Genomic DNA, 21684 nt, shown 5'->3' with positions numbered 1-21684 from the left:
AGCAAGCTGGCACAACACCCAGAACTTTTGTTAAGTTTTATTTTTATTTTACCTCATACAGAAACACAATTACATAACCCTGCCTTAGTAAAATTTTCACTTTGGGGTCCAGCATCATGGCCAAACTTGAACTTGGGAGAGACGTAAAAATCACCACCTAGCTCTGGAAGGGGATCGGAGCCTGGTAGTGGAGGACCCTGCTTCTACAGCTGCTTCTGGGGTGGGGTGTTGAGCCTGCGATGATGTCCTACTTAAGAACTTACAAGCCTGTCATTTCCCTAAAACAGCAGTCTCTTGGTTGAAGATTCATACTTTTACTTTTCCTGGTCACCTTCCTCAGAACAAGTATTATTTTTAACATGTCCAACCTTTCCCATTGCCTCCAAGTTTAAAAAAATATTTGTATTATAATAGTTCACAGTATGTCACAGTAAAATAGTTTTGATCATTTTCTACCATAAAAGAGGCAGACTCTTAAACAAAAAAAAGCAAAACATACTTTTACAATCCATTCACGCCGTCAGCATCATCCACACAAAGCAGCCAGAGAACCATAAATACATTTGTCAACCTCAGGAAGTAGTAGTCACCTGTTAACGAGGTCCATGGAACCTCCAGGGAAGCGCCCAGAAGAGGCAACCAGCTGGCCCGTGAGGGGTGCTGTCTTTCCAGTGAGAACTGGCCAAGCGTGCCCTGTCCCTTTGTTATTGAGCCCTCTCCTGGAAGAGGCCAGAGCCTGGGTCATAGGCCCAGCTGGAGAGTGGGCTGCGACCCTTCCTGCCCCTCCTTGCTCTTGAGGATGTCCGTCCGGCAGAGGACGTACCTGGAAATGATTTTGTGAAAAGTGTAGCGGAAGTCTCGGTTCCGGTAGGCATAGACGATGGGGTTGACGGCCGAGTTGGCGTGCGACAGGAGGATGGCTATGTTCATCGCCCACTTGGGCTTCTCCTTGGCCCAGGTTGGCTGGAAGAGCGAGGCGCAGTTGATAGCGTGGACTGGCAGCCAGCATAGAGCAAAAATGCCAACAATCATGGCCAGGGACTTGGCCGCGTGGATCTCCCGCTGGAGGACAGTCCTCGAGTGGTCCATGAGTTCTGTGCGCTGCAGCTGCCTGCAGGCCACCAGGAAGATCTTGGCGTAGATGGCCAGCATGATGAGCAGCGGGGGCAGGACACAGCCGAAGAAATTGAAGTACACCATGTAGCTCATGGGCACCACGTTTTCGAAGAGACACCTGATGAGGCAGCAGCTCACGTTCGCGGCTCTGTCCCCCGGCTCCGTGCAGTTGATGGCTCTTTCTCTGCTGTTCCACCCCAGGAACGGCGTCAGGCCGATGCCAAACGCCAGGACCCAGAGGGCAGCAATAACTCCTCTCGCTCGGGCCCCAGTGACCAGACTCTTATACCTGTTCAAAAGGACATGGTCTGTTACAGCAAACTCAGAGCACCCCACCATCTCTGCTTTCTGTGCCAGGCCTTGACCCCAACAGCCTCAGGTCCACACTCAGAGGGCACTAGGGGCCTTTGTCTGCAACACTGACGACAGTCAAATGTATAAACAGCTTTGTTCCAACAAGATTTTCATTCGTACTAACTCACCTCTGTCTGATGACAAATCATGGTCAAGGAGAGCAAGTAACAATTTTTTTTTTTTTTAATATTTATTTATTTGGCTGCGCCAGCTCTTAGTTACAGCAGTCAGGATCTTTAAAGTGTAGTATGCAAGATCTAGTTCCCTGACCAGGAATCGAACCTGGACCCATGGTTTGGGAGCATGGAGTTTTAGCCACTGGGCCATCAGGGAAGTCCCAAGTGGCAAATTCTTAAAGGCTGCTTTCTGATTACCCAGATACCCACCTTGGGTCTAGATCTCCTACAAGATACAAACATAGGGGGTCAAGATACCCAATGGAACAGAACCTGCAAAGACCCTTGCTCTTCAGGGACTTAGTTCTAGTAGGGGGACAGATCATAATGAGCAACAAACATCAGTCAGTAAATTACATGGTGTGTTAGAAGGAGACGCATAATATAAAAAAGGAAAAAGCAGAGTACGGAAGGCGAAGTGTGATAAGATGCCCTTGAACAAGAACCTGAGAAGTGAGGCCTAAGATGCCCTTGAACAAGAACCTGAGAAGTGAGGCCTGGAGGCCCCTTGAGTCAGGCAGCACCACCTGGTGGCTCTGGGTGAGAAGACTGGTCTCCCACAAACACCCAGGAAGAACTGTGTCCCCCACCCCACCCGCCTCCCACTCCGGAACTCCCTGGGGAAATGCTGAGAACAATTCTGGGAGCGTCCCTGGCTGTCTCAGCTCCCAGCGAAGTTGATAAAAGTTGGGAGAGAATGTAGCAAATATTAAATTTTTTAAAGTAACTTTTAGACCATTATACTCTTATTTAAAATCTCTAGAAATCATAATACACATTTTGGACGTTTTGCTATCAGCTAGCCTAAAACAACAGTTTATAGCAAAGACAAACTTTGCTACTCATCAGTTCAGTTTAGTCGCTCAGTCATGTCCAACTCTACAACCCCATGAACTGCAGCACGCCAGGCCTCCCTGTCCATCACCATCTCCCGGAGTCCACCCAAACCCATGTCCATCAAGTCAGTGATGCCATCCAACCATCTCATCCTCTGTCATCCCCTTTTCCTCCTGCCCCCAATCTTTCCCAGCATCAGGGTCTTTTCAAATGAGTCAGCTCTTCGAATCAGGTGGCCAAAGTATTGGAGCTTCAGCTTCAACATCAGTCCTTCCCATGAAAACCCAGGACTGATCTTTAGGATGGACTGGTTGGATCTCCTTGCAGTCCAAGGGCCTCTCAAGAGTCTTCTCCAGTACCACAGTTCAAAAACATCAATTCTTCGGCGCTCAGCTTTCTTTATAGTCCGACTCTCACATCCATACATGACTACTGGAAAAACCATAGCCTTGACTAGACAGACCTTTGTTGGCAAAGTAATGTCTCTGCTTTTTAATATGCTGTCTAGGTTGGTCGTAACTTTCCTTGCAAGGAGTAAACATCTTTTAATTTCATGGCTGCAGTCACCATCTGCAGTGATTTTGGAGCCCAGAAAAATAAAGTCAGCCACTGTTTCCCCATCTATCTGCCATGAAGTGATGGGACCAGATGCCAGGATCTTAGTTTTCTGAATGTTGAGCTTTAAGCCAACTTTTTCACTCTCCTGTTTCACTTTCATCAAGAGGCTTTTTAGTTCTTCTTCACTTTCTGCCATAAGGGTGGTGTCATCTGCATATCTGAGGTTACTGATATTTCTCCCAGCAACTTTGATTCCAGCTTGTGCTTCCTCCAGCCCAGGGTTTCTCATGATGTACTCTGCATATAAGTTAAGTAAACAGGGTGACAATATACAGCCTTGACGTACTCCTTTTCCTATTTGGAACCAGTCTGTTGTTCCATGTCCAGTTCTAACTGTTGCTTCCTGACCTGCATACAGGTTTCTCAAGATGCAGGTCAGGTGGTCTGGTATTCCCATATCTTTCAGAATTTCCCACAGTTTATTGTGATCCACACAGTCAAAGGCTTTGGCATAGTCAATAAAGCAGAAATAGATGTTTTTCTGGAACACTCTTGCAAGAGAATTGCTATTATAAGTGGTCCCTAGTATGTATTCAACATAATATATTGAAAAAAGATGAAATAAAATCATTACTTAATCTCTGGGAAGAGAGCTGGGCAGTAACTGGGTACACGTTATCCTGGGACTTGTCTATGGAAAATGTCCAATCTCCTTTGCTGCAGGACCAAGCCCACACCTGTCCATGTGGCCCACAGAGCCTCAGGCCACCGCCCCGTGGCTCCCCACAGCAGCGGCCTCCTGGCTCAGCTGCTCTCTGTCTCAAAGGTCACCTCCTTTCCAGCTCAGCTCACAGGCAGAGGGGGCCGCGCCCACTCTCCGGCCCCTGACACACACCTGTCACAGGGCTTTGTTTACATTACAGGTGTCTGCCCTTCAGCTAGAACATCCAGCCTCTTAAGGACTCAGACCTCGTCTCTTTGCATCAGCATCCGCAGGAGCTAGCAAAGAGCCTGGCACATAGGGGGTTCTTAGTAATGACCTCACACACACACATTCCGACTTGTTACCAGACAACTTTAGAGAGCCTGCTCCTTAGGAATGCCCAATGCTGGGGCCTGGACAGACAGCAGAACTGGTCCACTGGGGAGGTCTCGCCTCCCATTAGCCACGATCCCCCATCTCTGCTCCCAGCAACAGGCAGCTCAGCTGAGGGGCCTTGATAGCAAAGGACGGGTGGGCGCAGCTGCCATTCAGCTGCATCTATTTCCAACTCCCCACTGCTTCCCTCGTCATTTAGGAATGTAAAGCCATTCCTTACAGAAATATCTTTCCCGGCCTTGACCACCAGGGACGTGAAGAATGCAGTCAGGCCCTTGCAGGGTAACAGGGCCGTCTCATGCAGACACAACTCTTAGCCACAGAACCTTAGGCCCACGAGGCAGGCTCTGCAGCGGCCCTGCCCTCTTGCCTCTGCTTTTCTGAAGTGCATACAGCTGAGTGCAGACCAGCCCCGGGGATGAATTAGATCAGCACAAGCAAATTCTCTCATCAGTCATGGACTAGGGTGGCTACAGGAGGTGGTTTTAGCCAATGAGACGAAGGAAGTCTGCTAGAATACTTCCAAGAGAGATTTTACATGGTAAAAGGAGAGAGACCCATGAGGAGAGCTCCTCCCCCATGCCCATCCCTTTCTGCTCTTCTGGGAGGCCATGAAGCCCAGAGCTGCAGCAGCCATTCTGTGACCATGAGGCAGGAGCCTGAAAAACAAGGCTAATGGCAAAGCAGAAGGAGTCCAGGTTCTCAATGGTATCTTTCAAGCCCTACACCAACACTAGAACCACCATGGTTCCATATTCTAGCTCAAGAGAATTGACGGTCTTGACTGCTTAAAAGTCACTGTTACCTGCAGCTAAAAGCATGCTTATAGATTCAACCAGTCCATCCTAAAGGAGATCAGTCCTGGGTTTTCATTGGAAGCACTGATGTTGAAGCTGAAGCTCCAAAGCTTTGGCCACCTGATGCGAAGAGCTGACTCATTTGAAAAGACCCTGATGCTGGGAAAGATTGAGGGCAGGAGGAGAAGGGGACGACAGAGGATGAGATGGTTGGATGGCATCACCGACTCGATGGACACGGGTTTGGGTAAACCCCAGGAGTTGGTGATAGACAGGGAAGCCTGGCATGCTGCAGTTCATGGGGTCGCAAAGAGTCGGACATGACTGAGCAACTGAACTGAAGTGATATAAACTGGAAGGGATTTTTATCTTGTCTAGTCCAACTTCTCTATTTTACAAGTGAGGAAATAGAGCTACAAAGTTTTTAGGTAACAAAGGCAATATAAGAATAAGAATGTAAGAACCAAAGATCAAGGCTAAGTTCAGACTTGAGGTCCCTGTTCCTTGCACCACATTATGCTGCTTTTTTATCTTCACTTGTGTCTGAGCAACATTAGAGTCCTCTGTACACAAAAGGGTCCCGGGGGTGGGGGTGGGGTGGTTTCCTGCCAGAGTTCAACACAATTGGAATGCAACCACATCTGAACTTCTCACAAATGCTGGATCCTGCCTGTGAAAAATAACTTTCATGCTCAGTTGTCTTAAATGAGAAAAAGCAGCTAATTTCATCTGGGGACCCCATCACGGCCTTTCTCCTTTAGTGGTTCATTATTTTACTCAGAGTTCCCTCTTTGAACCAATCACTCTGCTGGCACAGCGAACAGAATCACAGCCCTCGTGGGTGACAGAGCTAATGGAACAGACAGAAAATAAACAGGTAAACACACAAACGGACAAGTCGGAAGGAGTTTGGCCAAATCAAAATGAACAGGGTACAGAAAAGAGAAAGCCAGGAAGAGCTCAGACACAGGGCATCAGGGAAGCCTCTTAGACAGTGGCAGAGAAGGAGAGAATGGTCTAGAAACTGGGGAGAGTGGCTTTCTAAGCAGAGGGAACAGTGACTACAGACATGGAATTAAAAGATGCTTGCTCCTTGGAAGAAAAGCTATGACAAACTAGACAGTGTGTTAAAAAGCAGAGATCACTTTGCCCACAAATGCCTGTACAGTCAAAGCTATGGTTTTTCCAGTAGTCATGTATGGATGTGAGAGTTGAACCATAAAGAAGGCTGAACACCTAAGAATTGATGCTTTTGAACTGTGGTGTTGGAGAAGACTCTTGAGAATCCCTTGGACAGCAAGGAGATCAAACCTGTCAATCCTAAAGGAAATCAATCCTGAATATTCATCGGAAGGACTGATGCTGAAGCTGAAGCTCCAATACTTTGTCTACCTGATGCAAAGAGCTGACTCACTGGAAAAGACCCTGATGCTGGGAAAGACTGAAAGGAGGAGGAGAAGGGGATAACAGAGGATGAGATGGTTGGATGGCATCACCGACTCGATGGACATGAGTTCGAGCAAGCTTAGGGAGCTAGTGAAGGACAGGGGAGCCTGTGTTGCTGCAGTCCATGAGGTCACAGAGTTGGACACGACTGAGCTACTCAACAAGAAGTAGAGAGAACAGAATGTGCAAGGCTTCCAGACAGGATGGGATTTCACTCTTCCAGAGAAGCAGGAAGGAATGTGAATGAACCTCAAGCAAGGCGGGGCGTCCCCAGGCCATGGGGCGGGGCAAAGTGTGACATTCAGCTGCCCCAGAGCAGTGAGGAGCCAGCGGGGGGGAGGGCTGGGCCCCAAAGCATGCTGCGCTGGTATAGAGATCCCTGCAGAGATGGAGTTTAGAGGAGCAAGAAGACAGGCAGTTAGGAAACTTTCAGTGGTTGACTTGAGAGAAGATGCTGGTGTTGAGCAGGGTGACAGCAAGGACTGTACACACAGACACCCTTGCTGGAGCAGCCTCTGAATCACAGCCAGACACCCTGTCCTGGAGACACGTCCCTGCAGACCGCCCCCCCACCAGCTGCACAGAGCACATCAGAAACACAGCCTCCCCCACCTGAGCAGGGCACCACCTGCAGGCCCGTGTGTCCCACTCAGCCCTGGCCCAAGGTCATCACCACCACTTCCGGCTCACAGAGGTGGACACCGAGGCTCAGATGGAGCAAAGGATTGGCCTGCGGCTCCGAAGCCACAGTGAGGATACAAAGCCACTCACCCAATCTGATTCCACTTGTGTCCAAGGCAGGTATTGTCCTGCTCAGGACCCTGTGGTTCTTCCCACGATCCCAGCTCCTTCCCGCACCCCACCTGCCTGCTCACCCAGCCATGGGCCCAGTGTGGGTGCAGCCAGCCTGGCTCAGCCGCCCTCTGCTCTTGCCAAAGCTGCTGCTGGTGCCAGGGATTCCCTGCCCCCGACTCCGCAGGCAGCAACGTGGGAACTGGCAGAGGCATCTGCTGCCCTCTCGGTAGGCAGTCCTTAAAAGGTGGCAGAAAGACTTTCTTCTGCTAGTGACACGACTAGACCCCCAGGTGGGTGGGTGGGGGAATTCAAGACAGAGGCACGACTGGCGCCAGAGCTGCAGCCCCACGATGGCAGGACAGTGAGTGTGCAGGCGGCACTGCCTGGACCCAGGCTCAGGCAGGGGACGGCCAGGGATTCTGGAGAGCAGGCAGGGGTTGATGCACTGGGCAAAGGCTGCGGGGACGACCCCTGGGGGCCCTGGCATCTCATGGGGGCTCCGCTGATCTCCGCCCACGTCCCCTCCCATCTCCCACTTCCAGCTGGACCTCTGTCCTCTCCAGAGTGCCCGGCTTCCACCCTGCCCACCCCTCACTCCTCCCTGTGCACCTCTGGTCTCAGAACATCCTCATGTGTCCCCAAACCATTCCTAAAAGGAAGGCAACATGTCCTTTCCTACATCTGCCTTGAGTGCAGGGCAAGTAAGTGGAACGTGATGGACAGAGGAGATGTAGGTGCCTTCCCTATTCTGAACAAGCAGGACCGGCTCCAGCCCCCCAGTGTCCTGGGAGGCGTCCGGCTCCGGGAAGTGGCTAAGCCCTTGTTGTGCTGGACACCCTCCCCAGCCCCCCCTGGCCCTACCACTATGGAGGAGTCAGATCAAGACACAGTGACATGGCTGGAGTCAACAGAAGCGAGCGAGCAGTGTGGACACCAGGTTTGTCATGAAAGAGGGCTCGCCGGGCATGGCTGAACCAGCACTGGCCTATTTCTGGGGCAGAGCCCCTCCTCCCCTGCAGCCACCTCAGACCAGCCACTGTCTCAGAATTCCCAGCGCTCAGGGAGCTCTGAGATCAGGGGATCTCCAAGGGCAGCTGTCCCTGGCAGTGACACTGAGTCCAGACAGGGAGAGTCTGAGCTCTGCTCTCAGAAAAATGGGGCCCTTGGTGGCAGCAGAACCCGCCCCGCTGCTGCCTGGCCTTTGATCCCAGACATCATGTGCACGAAGCACTTTCTGCATGCAGGTCACTACGTAAACACACACAGAGTTCTGTCCTGCTTCTTAAAATTGCTGATTGTTTGCTCACCATCTTTTTTCTTTACGTTCAGTCTCACTCACAAGTTTCATTCCTCTGTAACAGAAATACTTCTGCTCTAAAGCAATGTATAATCCTTAGAAAATTTTCATTCTCTAAAACCTCACACGAATAACAATAGGACTTGTGTGACAAGGGGCGAGGACAGACCTCTCAAAACCTACCAAGCAAGCGCTGTAACTAGAGCACTAACAAAGTAACTTGCACCACCCAGTGGGTAGGTCTCCTGGGGTAGAGCTGCCGCGGTGAATATTAACAATGTACCAGGAAGTCTAATGGAAATCCTGGCAAAACTTCGATGAGAGCAAGGCTGACGGGTGCCAAGACAACGCAGCTGGAAGAGGAGATGCGAGTGAGTGGGACCATGACTGCACTGGCTGCCAGCGGGGTGGGGGTGTGGGGTGGTCAGCAGGCAGGGAGGCCCAGACGCGGGTCCTGCTTTCCTCTCCTTGGCCCCTCTGGGCCGCACGGCAGTCACACTGAAGGGTCTTTCCTCTCCTGCTGAAGCCAGTGATGCTACCACCACCAAGACAACACCTGCATCACCCCAATATCTTTCTGTTCACCCAGCACACGTGCTCCCATTCATAAGACAGGAACCCCCCCGCCCGGGGAAGGGCAGCTGTCACATTAATTGTCAAACACGTTGGTCACCACGCACATAACCAGTTAGACACTAAGAGGCATGTGGATCCTGGGACAGTAACCTGCTAAGTGGTCATTGGAGTGTCCACCAGGCTTCTCCACTATAACTGCTCCTCCGTTTATGATGAGTTATATCATGTGGTGCATGTACTTTGAGATTTTGTAAATATATCTGAACTTCCCTGGTGGCTCAGATGGTAGACAATCCACCTGCAATTCAGGAGACCTGGGTTTGATCCCTGGGTTGGGAAGATCCCCTGGAGAAGAGAATGGCAACCTATTCCAGTCTTCTTGCCTGGGGAATCTTATGGGCAGAGGAACCTGGAGAGCTGAGTCCACGAGGTGAGTATCTTGGCCCTCCTTTAAGTTCTATCAGTTTTATCACCTATTGACTATTCTTGCCTGAACCGGTTACTACGCTGACCGCTGCCAAATGATGACCTGCTTATTAACTCCATCATCCTGCTCATTAGTGAGACAGCGAGAGTTCTTCCAAGTGGTTATCTAACAAAACAAAACAAAGTTCTCCTCGCTATGCTCATCACAAGGGCCAGGAGAAACAATGCTCCGGCAGCCAGATCTTGGCTCCTAGATACCATTCTCCACTGAAAAGAGACAGGGCTCCTTGGAGAAATGGCCGATTCTGAAGCTGGAATACACAACAGAGCCTGAAAAACCTTTCTCTGCCAGAACATCAGACGTGCTCAAAAACTTAATGGGGACGGTCAGGCAGAAGTCAGCTTGAACGGGCTCCCATCCTCCAAACCTGGGCAGAAATGGACGGTAACACAATATATGAAAATAACATTCCCTAAGTCCACTGTGTGTAAAAAAGTAATTTAAGGAAGAGCAAAGAAAAGGCAACCTCTTCCCTATAGAAGAAAGCCAACTGATACTGTAAAACAACTGAGAAAAAATAAAATTACCATCTGACAGGGGACTTCCTTGGTAGTCCAGTGGCTAGGGCTCCATGCGCCCAATGCAGGGGGCCCAGGGTTCGATCCCTGGTCAGGGAAGTAGATCCCACATGCTGCAACTAAGACCCAACACAGTCAAATAAATAAAAACAAATATTATTTTTTTAAAAATTACCATCTGACAGGGTGATAACTAATCCAGGAAGAATCATCGGTGGGAAAAGCACATCTTCACCGTGATGTACCCTGGCGGCCACAGCTGTAACTAAGGGAGCTTTAACATGACCGCAGTGGACAGATGGACCCCGAGTGCCTTCCTGTGTGACAGGTGGAAATGGACACAACAACAAGCAGGCAGTGTTCCCACCAAAAGCTGAATCTAATCAATAAGGAAACAACCAAACCCAAAACAATGCGTTGAAAGAGAAGGAAAAAAGGCTGAGGAACTCTTCTGATGAAAGAAAATCAGGACTTCCCTGGTGGTCCAGTGGCTAAGAGTCTGAACTCCCACTGCAGGGGGCCTGTGTTTGATCCCTGGCAGGGGAAGTAGATCCCACATGCCACAACTAAGACCCAGTACAGGCAAATAAATAAATGTTTACAAACAAACAAACAAAGCCAAAAGAACATATTAGATGCATACGTGACCTTTTACTGGAAACCTGGATTTTTTTTTTAACTGTAAAGAACATGATCAGGGCAATTGGGAAATCTGACTATAGACTATATTATGTCAATCTTAAAGCTCCAGAGTGTAATTGTGCATGTGGGTGTGGGTGGGTGTAAGACAGAGGAAGCAAAAGTAGTAAAATAAATGTAAGCAATTAGGGATTTGTATTAGTTTTGCAATTCAGAAATTGTGACAAAAACACACTAGTTCAGAATGACTCATTCTTTCTGAAACCACAAACGAGTCAAACGGATACAAATATGTGTATACACACACATACACACACACACACACAGATAAGGTATAGAGACATATATACACATCCATTAATAGCAGGGACTTAATTTCAGAATGGGTTACACTATATGTGTGCGTGTGTATGTATGTACACACACACACATATACATTCATCGTGTAATTTTTTTAAAGTCCCTGCTATTAAAAAAACTACATTTCTAATGATTTTTAAAAATGCCAAACTTAAGAGCTAAGTCTCCCCTTGGAAACACAGCCTTGTTTTTCTCCTTCCTCTCCTTGTGGGTCACCCCAGGACTCCCGCTCTACCCTGCTTTATCCTGAAGACACCTTCCATGGGTTCATCGTGTCTCGGCCACAAGCTGGTCCACGCCTATCAGGGCAGGTCTCCCAGCACACGTGTGTGCACACAGGCTAGTCACTGGGCCACCTCCTGGGAGGCTGAGGGAGCATCACGAGTCCTGCATTAACAGACAAATCATCTAGAAAATGCCCCACATGCACAGAAGCTGCGAGGGCGCCTCGCAGAGAGTGCTGTTAGAATCAGGAAGAGCCCGCAAGTACAGAATGTGCCAGGCAGGGGAACGGCAAGGTGCAGGTTGGGAACAGGGCGGAAGCAGAGGAGCCACCAGAGAGACCTGGCTGGGGGTGAGGGGAGGTGCAGCCTACAGCACCTGGTCTGTGATGCCTTTCAATAGAGATTTGTTGTTGTTCAGTCGCTCAGTCGTGTCCAACTCTTTGCAACCCCATGGATTGCAGCATGCTAGGCTTTCCTGTTCTTCACTATCTCCTAGTGTTTGCGCAAACTCATGTCCATTGAGTCAGTGATGCCATCCAACCATCTCATCCTCTGTCACCCCCTTCTCCTCCTGCCCTCAATCTTGCCCAGCATCAGGGTCTTTTCCAATGAGTCAGCTTTTTGCATCAGTTGATCAAAGTATTGGAGCTTCAGTATCACTCCTTCCAATGAATATTCAGGGTTGATTTCCTTTAGGATTGACTGCTTTGATCTCCTTGCTGTCCAAGGGACTCTCAAGAGTCTTCTCTGGCACCAAAATTCAATATTTACAGTCTCCATATTAAAAAAAAAACAACAGAGAGAGTGAGTCCATGGCCATCTGTCCCTGACCAGCCATGTCTCTGGCCCTGCTCACTGACTGTCACCCCAGGGCCCACCTCTGGCCTCGGGGTCCTCTCCTGTCCAGAAGTCCAGTCGGCCTGGCAGCCCCTCTGCTCTGGACTCTGCTGACCTCTCAGCTGCCTCTGGCATCAGCCTTCCTCCAGGTGGAGAAGTCCAGACGCTGCCCGCCTCGAGGATCCCTAGACTCTGCCTCCATCTCCATGACCTCTGTGCCAGTCACACTCCTTCCTTCTCACCCAGACAGCGGGCTGCCCTCCAGTCCAAGCCCTTGCCGTCCGCCAGAGTGGCTGTTCTGTAATGCAACCCGACCTCAGCAAACTCCTGATTAAAAGCCCCTCCTGGCCTACTAGGTCCCACCTAATTGTCACCTCTCAGATAACCATGTTTAAGGGCAGCAGAGACGCACAAAAGGAAGTAAATTCAAAACCCTTCTAAAAACCTAAGTGGAAGGAGACGCCCAGCAAGCCAGAGAATCTGGTGAGTTTCCAGAAGCCAGAGGGCAGATGGGATTGTCGGGAGGGGCACGGAGCCCTGAATCAGAAACAGGGTGGCCAGGACAAGAGGCTCCAACCTCGCGGACAGCAGGCTCCAGACAGGATTTAGAGACAGAGCGGAGGTCAAGGCAAAGGCTGACTGCTGGCCAGCTTGGGCAGCCTCACCCCACCTCCACTGCACTGCGCATGTATCCCTCAACACCCCACCCTCCCCGCAAGCTGAAGCTCCAGACCCAGCGACAGAGGATAGGGTTGGGGGGTGGGGAGAGTTTGATTTGATTACATATATAGTCTGTGCCACAGCAAGAATCTCAATCATGTGAATCCAAAACTGGCCTTTCAAAGTCAAGTCCAAAAACTTAACCTTAAATCAAAAGGAAAAATATGAATGCTAAAAGTAAAAAAAGAAGAAGAAGAAGAACTGGGGTGGGGGAAGTCAAGGAACTCGTCCAGGGGAGAATGAAGAGGTAAGCTTTGGAACCTTAAGTGTAAGAGGACATCTAAGAGACAAAATCAGTCAAGGAAGGAAAGTCTCCATCTATCAAGAACCCCAGAAGGAAAAACAGGGAATGGACATAAGGAAATAATCTAGAAAACTTCTCTTTTAAGATTTCAGAGCTGACAGAAAACCTCAGTCTTCAGACTGGAAAGATGTCATCCTCAGATGAAGGAGAAGAGCTGAAAGTGAGTATTTAGAGACAACCTCATGGGCTTCCCTGTTGGTTCAGACCATAAAGAATCTCCTGCAATGTGGGAGACCCACATTGGATGCCTGGGTCGGGAAGATCCCCTGGAGAAGGAAATGGCAATCCACTCCAGTAGCCAGCCTAGAGAATTCCATGGACAAAGGAACTAACACTTTCACTTCATGCAATTTCAGGACACCCAGCAAAGCAAAGGATCCCAAAGGCTTCCAAGGAAACAAGAATTACAAAGAAGAACCATACCCACACCCACATCAGATTTCTTGAGCAACCCTGGGTGTCAAAGCAATGCCTTCCAGCCTCTGAGCACACCCAGTTCAACCGCCAACCACATGTGAGAAAGAAACCATGTTTTTGGCATGGAAGAACCCAGGTCCTAAAATACAGACACACACATGTGGGATCCCAGAGGAAAGCAAATATGGCAGTGGCAAGAAATGGCAGAACCACCTGAAGAGCATGACAGGGAGAACCACCGCGACACCCACGTGGTACCAGCACCCTCCACCATAAGGACGTGCGGGAGCCAGGCTGTCTTTTAACTTCCAAATGGGAAGATCATGGTCCAAACACGGGCAGACTAAAATCTGACATCATTCTGAGCAGTGGGAGGCACCCACAAACAGAACCTGAGTGACCGCCTTTAGAACCGTCCCAAACAGCAACCCACTCCAGTATTCTTGCCTAGGAAATCCCATGGACAGAGGGGCCTGGCGGGCTACAGTCCATGGGGTTGCAGAGTCAGACTCGACTTAGCAACTGAGCACGCACCTGGAGAAGATGGGTTAGTGACGGATGCATTTCTGCTCCAGTCGAATGCTCTGCTCAGGGTGAGTGAGAAACACATGAGCAGAACATTATATTATACATGCCGGATATCTGTTTCCACCTTTCGGAACTTCTCCACAAAGTGCAGGGAACTTTACCATAGGTACAGAATAAAACGCGGAAGATATGAACATTGACAGTGTAAAAACAATAGTACAGTATAAACGTATTCAATACGTAATTTCTGTGGGAAAAAACTAAGAAGCAGTGGAGGTGCTTGACAGGCAAAGTGGGAAACCAGAGGTCAGACTTGGTGACTTACTTCCCACAATTTACCCTTTTACAGTTTCGATCTCTTTACTACAGCAGGGATCACCTTTTGAAAATGAAACCTCTTATCAAGTAGGCAAAACCACATACCTGCTCAAAGTGAGGTAGAGATGGGGTGGCAGCAAGGGCAGAGAGGGGGGGAGGAACACTTTTCCTTCTTTTTCTTGACAGCTAACACATACTGCCTACAAGTGATGGCATTAGAAACAGAAGACTGAAATATGATCCACAGGAAAAAATAAAAAAAAATCAAAATATAACAGAAATTGAAGGGAATGGGGCAGGGAAGAGGGCTTGGGTTGCATGGGAGAGAGTCAACAGGTTCTGTTAAAGGTGGCAGTACAAACCCAGCGGTCACCGCAGAGGGGGTATCCGTGTGGGAGGGCTGCCCAGGCAGAGTGGCTGGTGTGGGCTTGTCTTTTGAACCCACTGTGCTTCTGAACGCTGACTTCTTCACACTGGTTGATTTCTAACGCAGAACAAACAGAACCAAGTCCTTCATGGACTTATGGTGCCTTGAGGACAAAATCCAGGCTTCTAGGCAAGCTCGGGGCTCCCCTGGACCTGCTGAGCTGGGACCCCCACCCTGAAGCCCGGCAGCCCCGCTGCTCTGGCATAGGCCCCACCACAACTCAAAACGCTCCATCCTCCTGTCTGTCCATCCTCCTGTCTGTCCCCCACAGGAAACTCCAGCCTCTGCCCTCCAGAAACAGCACTGCTCCCCTTGTCAGCCTGGTGAGTTGGAAGGCCACACTCAGTCTGTTCCCAACTTTAACTATTTCAAAGAAGGGACATTTGCTTCTTGCCGTTCAGTTCCTGCTGCCCAGGGCAGTGTCTCCAGCCTGCCAGCCTCTGAGGTCAAGAGCACAACCTCTTAAAGGGTTTCCGGGGCGGGGGGGAGGGGCAGGGGGACAGGGAGAAACACGGGGAAGTCCAGTTCCTGAGGGTAATGAATCTGAAGCATCAGGAAAGGCTGGGCCTCGCTTCCTGCCTTTGAGGAAAGGGAAGGTGATGGAGATGCCCCTGTGGGTCCTGGCAGCTGAGTCACCTTCTGCGACGGGTTGAAGGCTGGCCAAGGCACAGCCAGCTCCCCCTCCCTCGGCCACAGGGTCCTCTCTGTCTTGGTGACCTCATCCACTCCTAGAAGGGACCGCTCTGTGAGGGGAATCCTTTGACAGCCCGCCCGTACCCTCTCCCTCCGGGGACACAGTTTCACCCCATCCTGGCCATGTGCCCTGGACTGATGGAGCCCTGGTCGCCCCATCTGTGGAGGAGGGGCTGACAGAACGGCCCCCAGACGGCTGCTGTGAGGACTCCCCCAGAGGAGGCACACTGGGGGCCCAGCACTTGGAAAAGGTTAAAAGAGCAGCTGCCGCTCACAACCATGTTCCTATTCGATGTCTGGACCACACCTGTCCTCGTGTCTGTCCCTGTCCCTCTGCTGTGACCATGGCCGGCAGGTGAGCCAGGGCGAGGGCGACACAGGGCCCCGCAGGCAGCTGTGGTCACAGGTCACGAGAATGCAGTTAACTTCACCCCTTTACACACGCTCGTTCTCCACATTATCAAAGGTGACTTGCGCTTTCCAGAGTCCAGTGCAAACACTGCTGAAACCCTGCAGCCGAGCACACTGTCCTTCCTCTGCTGAGGGGCTGCCGGTCACTATGGTTCAGGGCAGCCGAAGGTGGGGGGCAGCCCCCCTCTCCTCCCCACCCTGGATTCTCGGGGCTCCTCTCTCCTTGCAGCCCCAGGGGCTCCTACACGACTGTCCAACTGCTTGCACTCTACCTGCAGCGAGGGGATAGGACCCCATTCGCCCTCCGGACTGGAGATGGCTGGAGGGGAGCAGGAGGAGGTGGGGCGGGGTCCCCCAGGAGCCAGTTGAGAGCTGCTGAGGGATATGGGCAACAAGGCACAGGAGGGACCCTCAGATTCGACCGAGAAGGGGAGGGCCCAGGAGGGGTGACCTGACAGGAATGACTTGGTGGCACCATGATGACCTGGGACTCGGAGGCTGAGAGCCTGGTGGCGGGTCGTGGTGGAGAAGCTTCCTGGGGAGGAAACATGGAGTGGCCAGCACGTGGATGGGGTGAGCAGTGAGAGACTCAGGGTCTCACACTTCTACATAGTGACTCGGGTTTCCTGGGGCCACGTAACAAAGTGCCACAAACTTACGTGATGGCCAAGAACATTTACTCCCTATGGTTCTGGAGGCCAGAGCCTGGACTCATGGTGTGGGCAGGGCTGCACTCAGAGCTCAGAGGCTTCGGGGAGGCCGGGTTCTGGAGGCCCAGCACCACTCCAGTCTCTGCCTCCATCCCCACATGGCCCCGCTTCTCCCTGCTTGTCTGTTTCATGGAGATGAGACTGCACTCAGGAGCCAGGTCATCCTGGATAAGCTCCTCCCTGAAGACCCACATAAGCTGGTGTTCACGCTTTCCCATCTAAGGCTCTGGATATTAGGATGTGGACATCCTTCTGGAAGCCCGCATTCAACCCATCGCAGTGGGAATGATCTGGGAGAGAAAGATGGCCCTGCTGTGGAAGACGGACGGACCCAAGACTGGGGTCCCTGGGCACCCAGAACTGAAACCTTCCTTCCCAGCTGTATTTCAAAACATCACAGGGACTTCCCTGGTGATCCAGGGGCTAAGACTCCATGCTCCCAACGAAGGGGGCCCAGATTCAATCTATGGTCAGGGAACTAGATCCCACATGCCCCAACTAAAAGTTCGCATGCCACAACTAAGGATCCCATGTGCTGCAACTAAGATCTGGCACAAATAAACAATATAGACAAAAATAAATGCTAAAGATAAGAAAAAAATCACAACATTACAATTTTATTATATGGGAACTGTAGCTCAATAAAGAAGGCTGAATGCCGAAGAACTGATGCTTTTTAACTGTGTGCTGGAGAAGACTCTTCAGAGTCCCTTGGGCAGCAAGGAGATCAAACCAGTCAATCGTAAAGGAAATCAGTCCTGAATATTTATTGGAAGGACTGAGGCTGAAGCTCTAACACTTTGACCACCTGATGCAAAGAACTGACTCTTTTGTAAAGACCCTGATGCTGGGAAAGATTGAAGGCAGGAAGAGAAGGGGCGACAGAGGATAAAATTCATGGATGGCGTCATCGACTCAATGGACAGGAGTTTGAGCAAACTCTGGGAGAGAGTGAAGGACAGAGAAGCGTGGTGTGCTGCAGCTCATGGGGGTCACAGAGTCGGACATGACTGAGTGACTAAACAAGAACAACAAAACTCAATTTTAAAAAAAGGAAAAAAATGTAAACAAAACAAAAAGTCACTCAGAATGCCCTGCCGAAAACTTACAGTTCAGTCACTTAAAAGGAGCTCCAAGGATGTCACCTTTCCACCAGAGACGTAGTCTTGCTAAGAGTCCCCAACACCTCCCTCCCAGGCTGGACATGTGAGGCTCCCAGAAAACAGATGCTGCCACGTGGCAAAGGGGGCAGGAGGGTCCAGGGACAGAGAGACAGATGCTTCCGTCCTGCTGACCGACCCAGCCAACCCAGTGCTCCTGGCAACGCCCTCCTTCAGCAGCTCAGCAGCACAGCTTGGGGAAACAGCGTCCAGAAGCAGGGAGGCAGGTCTCCAGGCAGGCAGAGGGGACCACTCAGTCCCCCAGCGGCTTGGGGTGTGGCTTGCGGGGACCAGATTAGGGAGGAGGAAGTGCTCCAGCCAGAAATGGCCCCAGGATGAAGTGAGAGCCAATAGCTGCGGGCAGACACACCCACCCCGCACCCCCTCCCTGCTGCTCCCTGGGCACCACTGAGTCTGGACCCTGAGCCAGGGCAGGCATCAGGAACCACGCAGACTTGAGTTAGGACAGTCTCCTGTGTGTGGGCGCCCCTCACTCTGAGGCCGCCTCATCTTTGTGTCCAGCATCTCCTTGGCTCCCCTTTCCTGCAACCCTCCCTGGTCAGTACCTGCCTTGACAACCCAACCGGGTGGCTATGGGATTGTGGGCTCTGTACTCTTGAGCTGTACCCACCATGGCCACACGGGCCTCACTCAGAGCCTTGGGGCATCAGTGACCTGGCACTGAGGGTGAGTCCAAACACTATTCTTGCCCAGGTAAGACATGGGCCTGAGCTCCTGGCCCTCATCTGGCTCCTGCCGACTCTACAGGAGACACCTCCCATGCCGGCTCACCGCCAACCTCACTCCCATGACCCGTGACCCTAGGGAGGGCCTCAGAGCTGCGAGGGAGCCGGGCTAGTGAACAAGGGAACGCTCCCAGTCTCCATGATTCCCCGAAGTTCTCAAACTTTGGTGGGTCCAGAAGTCCCCAGTGAATTCTGATACTGGAATCACGGGGTGATAGACCCCACCCCATGGATTCTGAGTCAGGAGGGCCCAGTGGGGCCCTGTAATTTGCATTTTAGCTCAAGAGGCCAGGAAGTGCTGAAACAGGAGCCAGGAGAACCTCTCCGGCCTGTGAGAGTGGGCTTAGCGCCACGTGGGGGAATTAGGGGGCGGGAGGGAAGGGTGGGGGGAACAGATGCACCCCTTGCTGGGACGGGTCACACATACCTCGTACAGGCCAGCCAGGAGGGCAGGGGTGGGACAGGGTGGGACGGGCTGCTCTGCCCTCCCACACCTGCCTCCCACCCTCAGCAGATGCAAAGGAGAAGTCAGGGGCTGTGATTCACAGTTCGTTCCCCTTAACACACCCACACCCATTCTTTCAAGCCGCCCAGGAGAGACCAGGACAAGAACTGACAGATTCAAACTCTCATGGAACTTCCTGCTGCACGGGGGTGAGGGACGCTTTCTGAAGCTTGAGCTTCAGAGTCTCTCTGGACCTCCGTCAGGGCCAAGCCCAAGAGGCTTCCGGCAGATGAGGCTGGTGCCTGTGGCTGCCTGCTGGGTGCACAAAGTCCAGAAGGCCACCAAGTAACCAACATGAGGATCAGGAGGTGGGAAAGGGACCTCTATGACAAGAGTGTGGTGTGCGCCCCGGACCTCAGAAATTCCTGGGCTCTGTCACACCTGAGGAAGGGGCGTCCTGGTCGCAGGCCAAGGGGCAGCACGTGGAAAGGCCTGGACAGACAGGAGGCTCACAGCCCACCAAGCAAGAGGTTCCTGCTCCCGCTGTGACCCAGGTGCAGGGCACAGGGACCAGGCTTGACATGCAAGCCTGCTGGGAGAGTGTTTGTTATTCCCTGTCAATTTCCCTGAAACAGGTTTCCCTCATAACCACCGACTCACTGCAGGCAGAATCCGCTCTCTGTCCCGGTTGAGAACAGGATGCAGCAGACAGGCAAGGCAGGCACGCCTGGGAATGCGGGGCCCAGGGCTGAGCCGGTCCTGCTCCCTCACTTGCTCCAGAGCTGCCATCCTGAGCCCCCTCCCTCCCCGACAGTAGGCAGGTACCCACCTCTGGATTACTGCTGGGATGAAAGGATAGAGTTTAAAGTACCTCATAGGCTTGGCAGACAGCGATTAACTCCTTCCTGTCCCACCTACCCCGTGACTCAGTTTCCCTGTCTCAGTTCTTAGTCCAAAGAGATCCCAAGCTCACCCAACTCAGAAACACCAAACGGCCTCCAGGCACCAGAAGCAGAGAAAGAAAGTGTTTTCAATTAAACCCTGAGTGACACCTGGGCTCTCAAGCTCACAGCTGCACCTGGGGCTGCACTCCCCTTGCCGCTGCGCTCCATCCCCGAAACCTGCATCATCGAAGTGTGGGACCAAGAGCCACCCTCACGTCCTCCGGTGTTTGGAAACGCTGGTGGCACCTTCTTAGTGGCTGGGACAGGGCAGCCGAGGATAAACAAGGTTACACAAAGCACGAGGCTCTCAAGCTGTCGGTCTTGGCGAGCCGGGAAGCCCTCTAATTCTTTAAAGTATAAGGGGGTGATTAGAGTCCGCGCGCAGCACGCAGGGCTCCCCAAAGTTAACTGGCACCTCCCCCGGGTCGGTGCAGCCCGAAGCCTGGCCGTGAGCCCCGTCGTTCTGCCCCGCGCGTCCCAGCGTCCACGGTTGTCCTGGAGCCTCCAGGGCCCCACCAAGCCCAGGGAATGCGGGCGCCCACCTGTGTGCCGGAAGCCTTCCCGGAGCTGCCCCGCCAGGTTGCGCCCCCGGGGCCCAGGGCGGTCCCAACTCGGGCTCCGGAAAGGAGACGCGCGCCCGAGGCGTCCAGAGGGTCGGGCGCGGCGCACGTGGGTCGGGAGGCTGCGGGCAGGAACTCGCGTGCCTCGCTCCCGCAGCTGGAAGGGTCTGGGTTCCCCGGGGCAGGGGCCTCACCTGAGTGGGACGCGCACGGCCAGGTATCTGTCGACGGCCACGGCCAGGAGGCTGAAGATGGAGCTCTGCGTGAGCACGAGTACGAAGCAGGCGAGGAAGAGGCAGCTGTGGAAGTCGGTGCAGAAGCCCAGGCTGATGGTGATGGCGAAGGGGATGGCGAAGAGCCCCACGGCCACGTCGGCCGCGGCCAGCGACACCAAAAAGTAGTTGGTGGGCGTCTGCAGTGCGCTCGAGGTGCCTACTGCCGCGCACACCAGCACGTTGCCGGCCACCGACAGAGCGGCCAGCGCCAGCTCCAGCGCCACGTACACCGCGTCTTGCGCCTCCAGCGGCATCGCCGCCCGGCCCGCCTCGGGCTCGCCCCACCGGGCTTCCCGGAGCGCCCGGCCCGCGCTTGCCCCTCCGCGTCTGAGCCCGGGGCTCGAGTTCTGCCGGTCGGCGGGCGGGGCGAGGGCGGCGCGGGGCGGGGGCGGCGCAGCTCAGCTGCCGAGCCCGCCCGGGTCCGTCCCTCCGCCCCCTCCGCCCGCCAATGGGTCAGGCAGAGCCGCGCTTCTCGCGCTTCCCGCGCTCCCTGCGCGCTAGCCCGCGGGGCGGTCGGAGCGCTCGCACCGTCCGGCCAGCGGACGCGGGGGATTCGGGATCCGACTGGCCGCTCTCTCCTCCCAGGCTGTACCTCGGGCGAGCTCCTCATCCCGCACCGCTGTCCAGGCGGCTGCCCTCGGCCTCCGAACGCTGACCTGCCGCCCACCCCACCACCCCGCGTCTTCACGGCCTCGCGCTCCCAACGCTTCCTCGGCCCCCTGGTCACCCCGGTTGAACTCAGTCACCAAGTTGAACACCAGATTCTTGCCCTGCGCCCCCTGCCGCCTATCGGACTCCCCAGGAGAACCCGGCCCAAGCCCAGCAGATCCAAGACCAAGTCTATCCTCAGCCCTGCCCAGGCCCTGCCCGCCGCCCGCCTCCCCCCACCCCCCCGCCCCGGGACTCAGTG

At 52.9% G+C, this 21684-nt stretch overlaps 1 protein-coding gene across 1 annotated transcript; it reads right to left on the bottom strand.

The window, feature by feature from the left end:
• Window positions 1–48: 48 nt before the first annotated feature.
• ADORA2B (adenosine A2b receptor) lies at window positions 49–21569 on the bottom strand. Its single transcript, XM_065909130.1, has 2 exons — window positions 20694–21569; window positions 49–1405 (listed from the first exon to the last, which is right to left on the bottom strand). Exons 1-2 carry the CDS (start codon window positions 21026–21028, stop codon window positions 742–744), a joined length of 999 nt encoding a protein of 332 aa, XP_065765202.1. The 5' UTR covers window positions 21029–21569; the 3' UTR covers window positions 49–741.
• Between the last annotated feature and the right edge of the window lie 115 nt (window positions 21570–21684).

The sequence above is a fragment of the Muntiacus reevesi genome, chromosome 18, assembly GCF_963930625.1.
Source record: "Muntiacus reevesi chromosome 18, mMunRee1.1, whole genome shotgun sequence".
NCBI classification, from domain to species: Eukaryota; Metazoa; Chordata; class Mammalia; order Artiodactyla; family Cervidae; genus Muntiacus; species Muntiacus reevesi.
Note: the sequence above shows the minus strand (reverse complement) of the source record. Positions and strands in the feature narration are given on the sequence as shown.

What these genes read in the sequence shown, in the direction of transcription:
- ADORA2B (XM_065909130.1), bottom strand. Translation starts at nt 21,028, where the DNA reads ATGCCGCTGGAGGCGCAAGACGCGGTGTACGTGGCGCTGGAGCTGGCG. An exon ending in GCCGTGCGCGTCCCACTCAG is followed by an intron (nt 1,406 to 20,693) that starts GTGAGGCCCCTG and finishes CCTTTTGAACAG; the next exon opens with GTATAAGAGTCTGGTCACTG.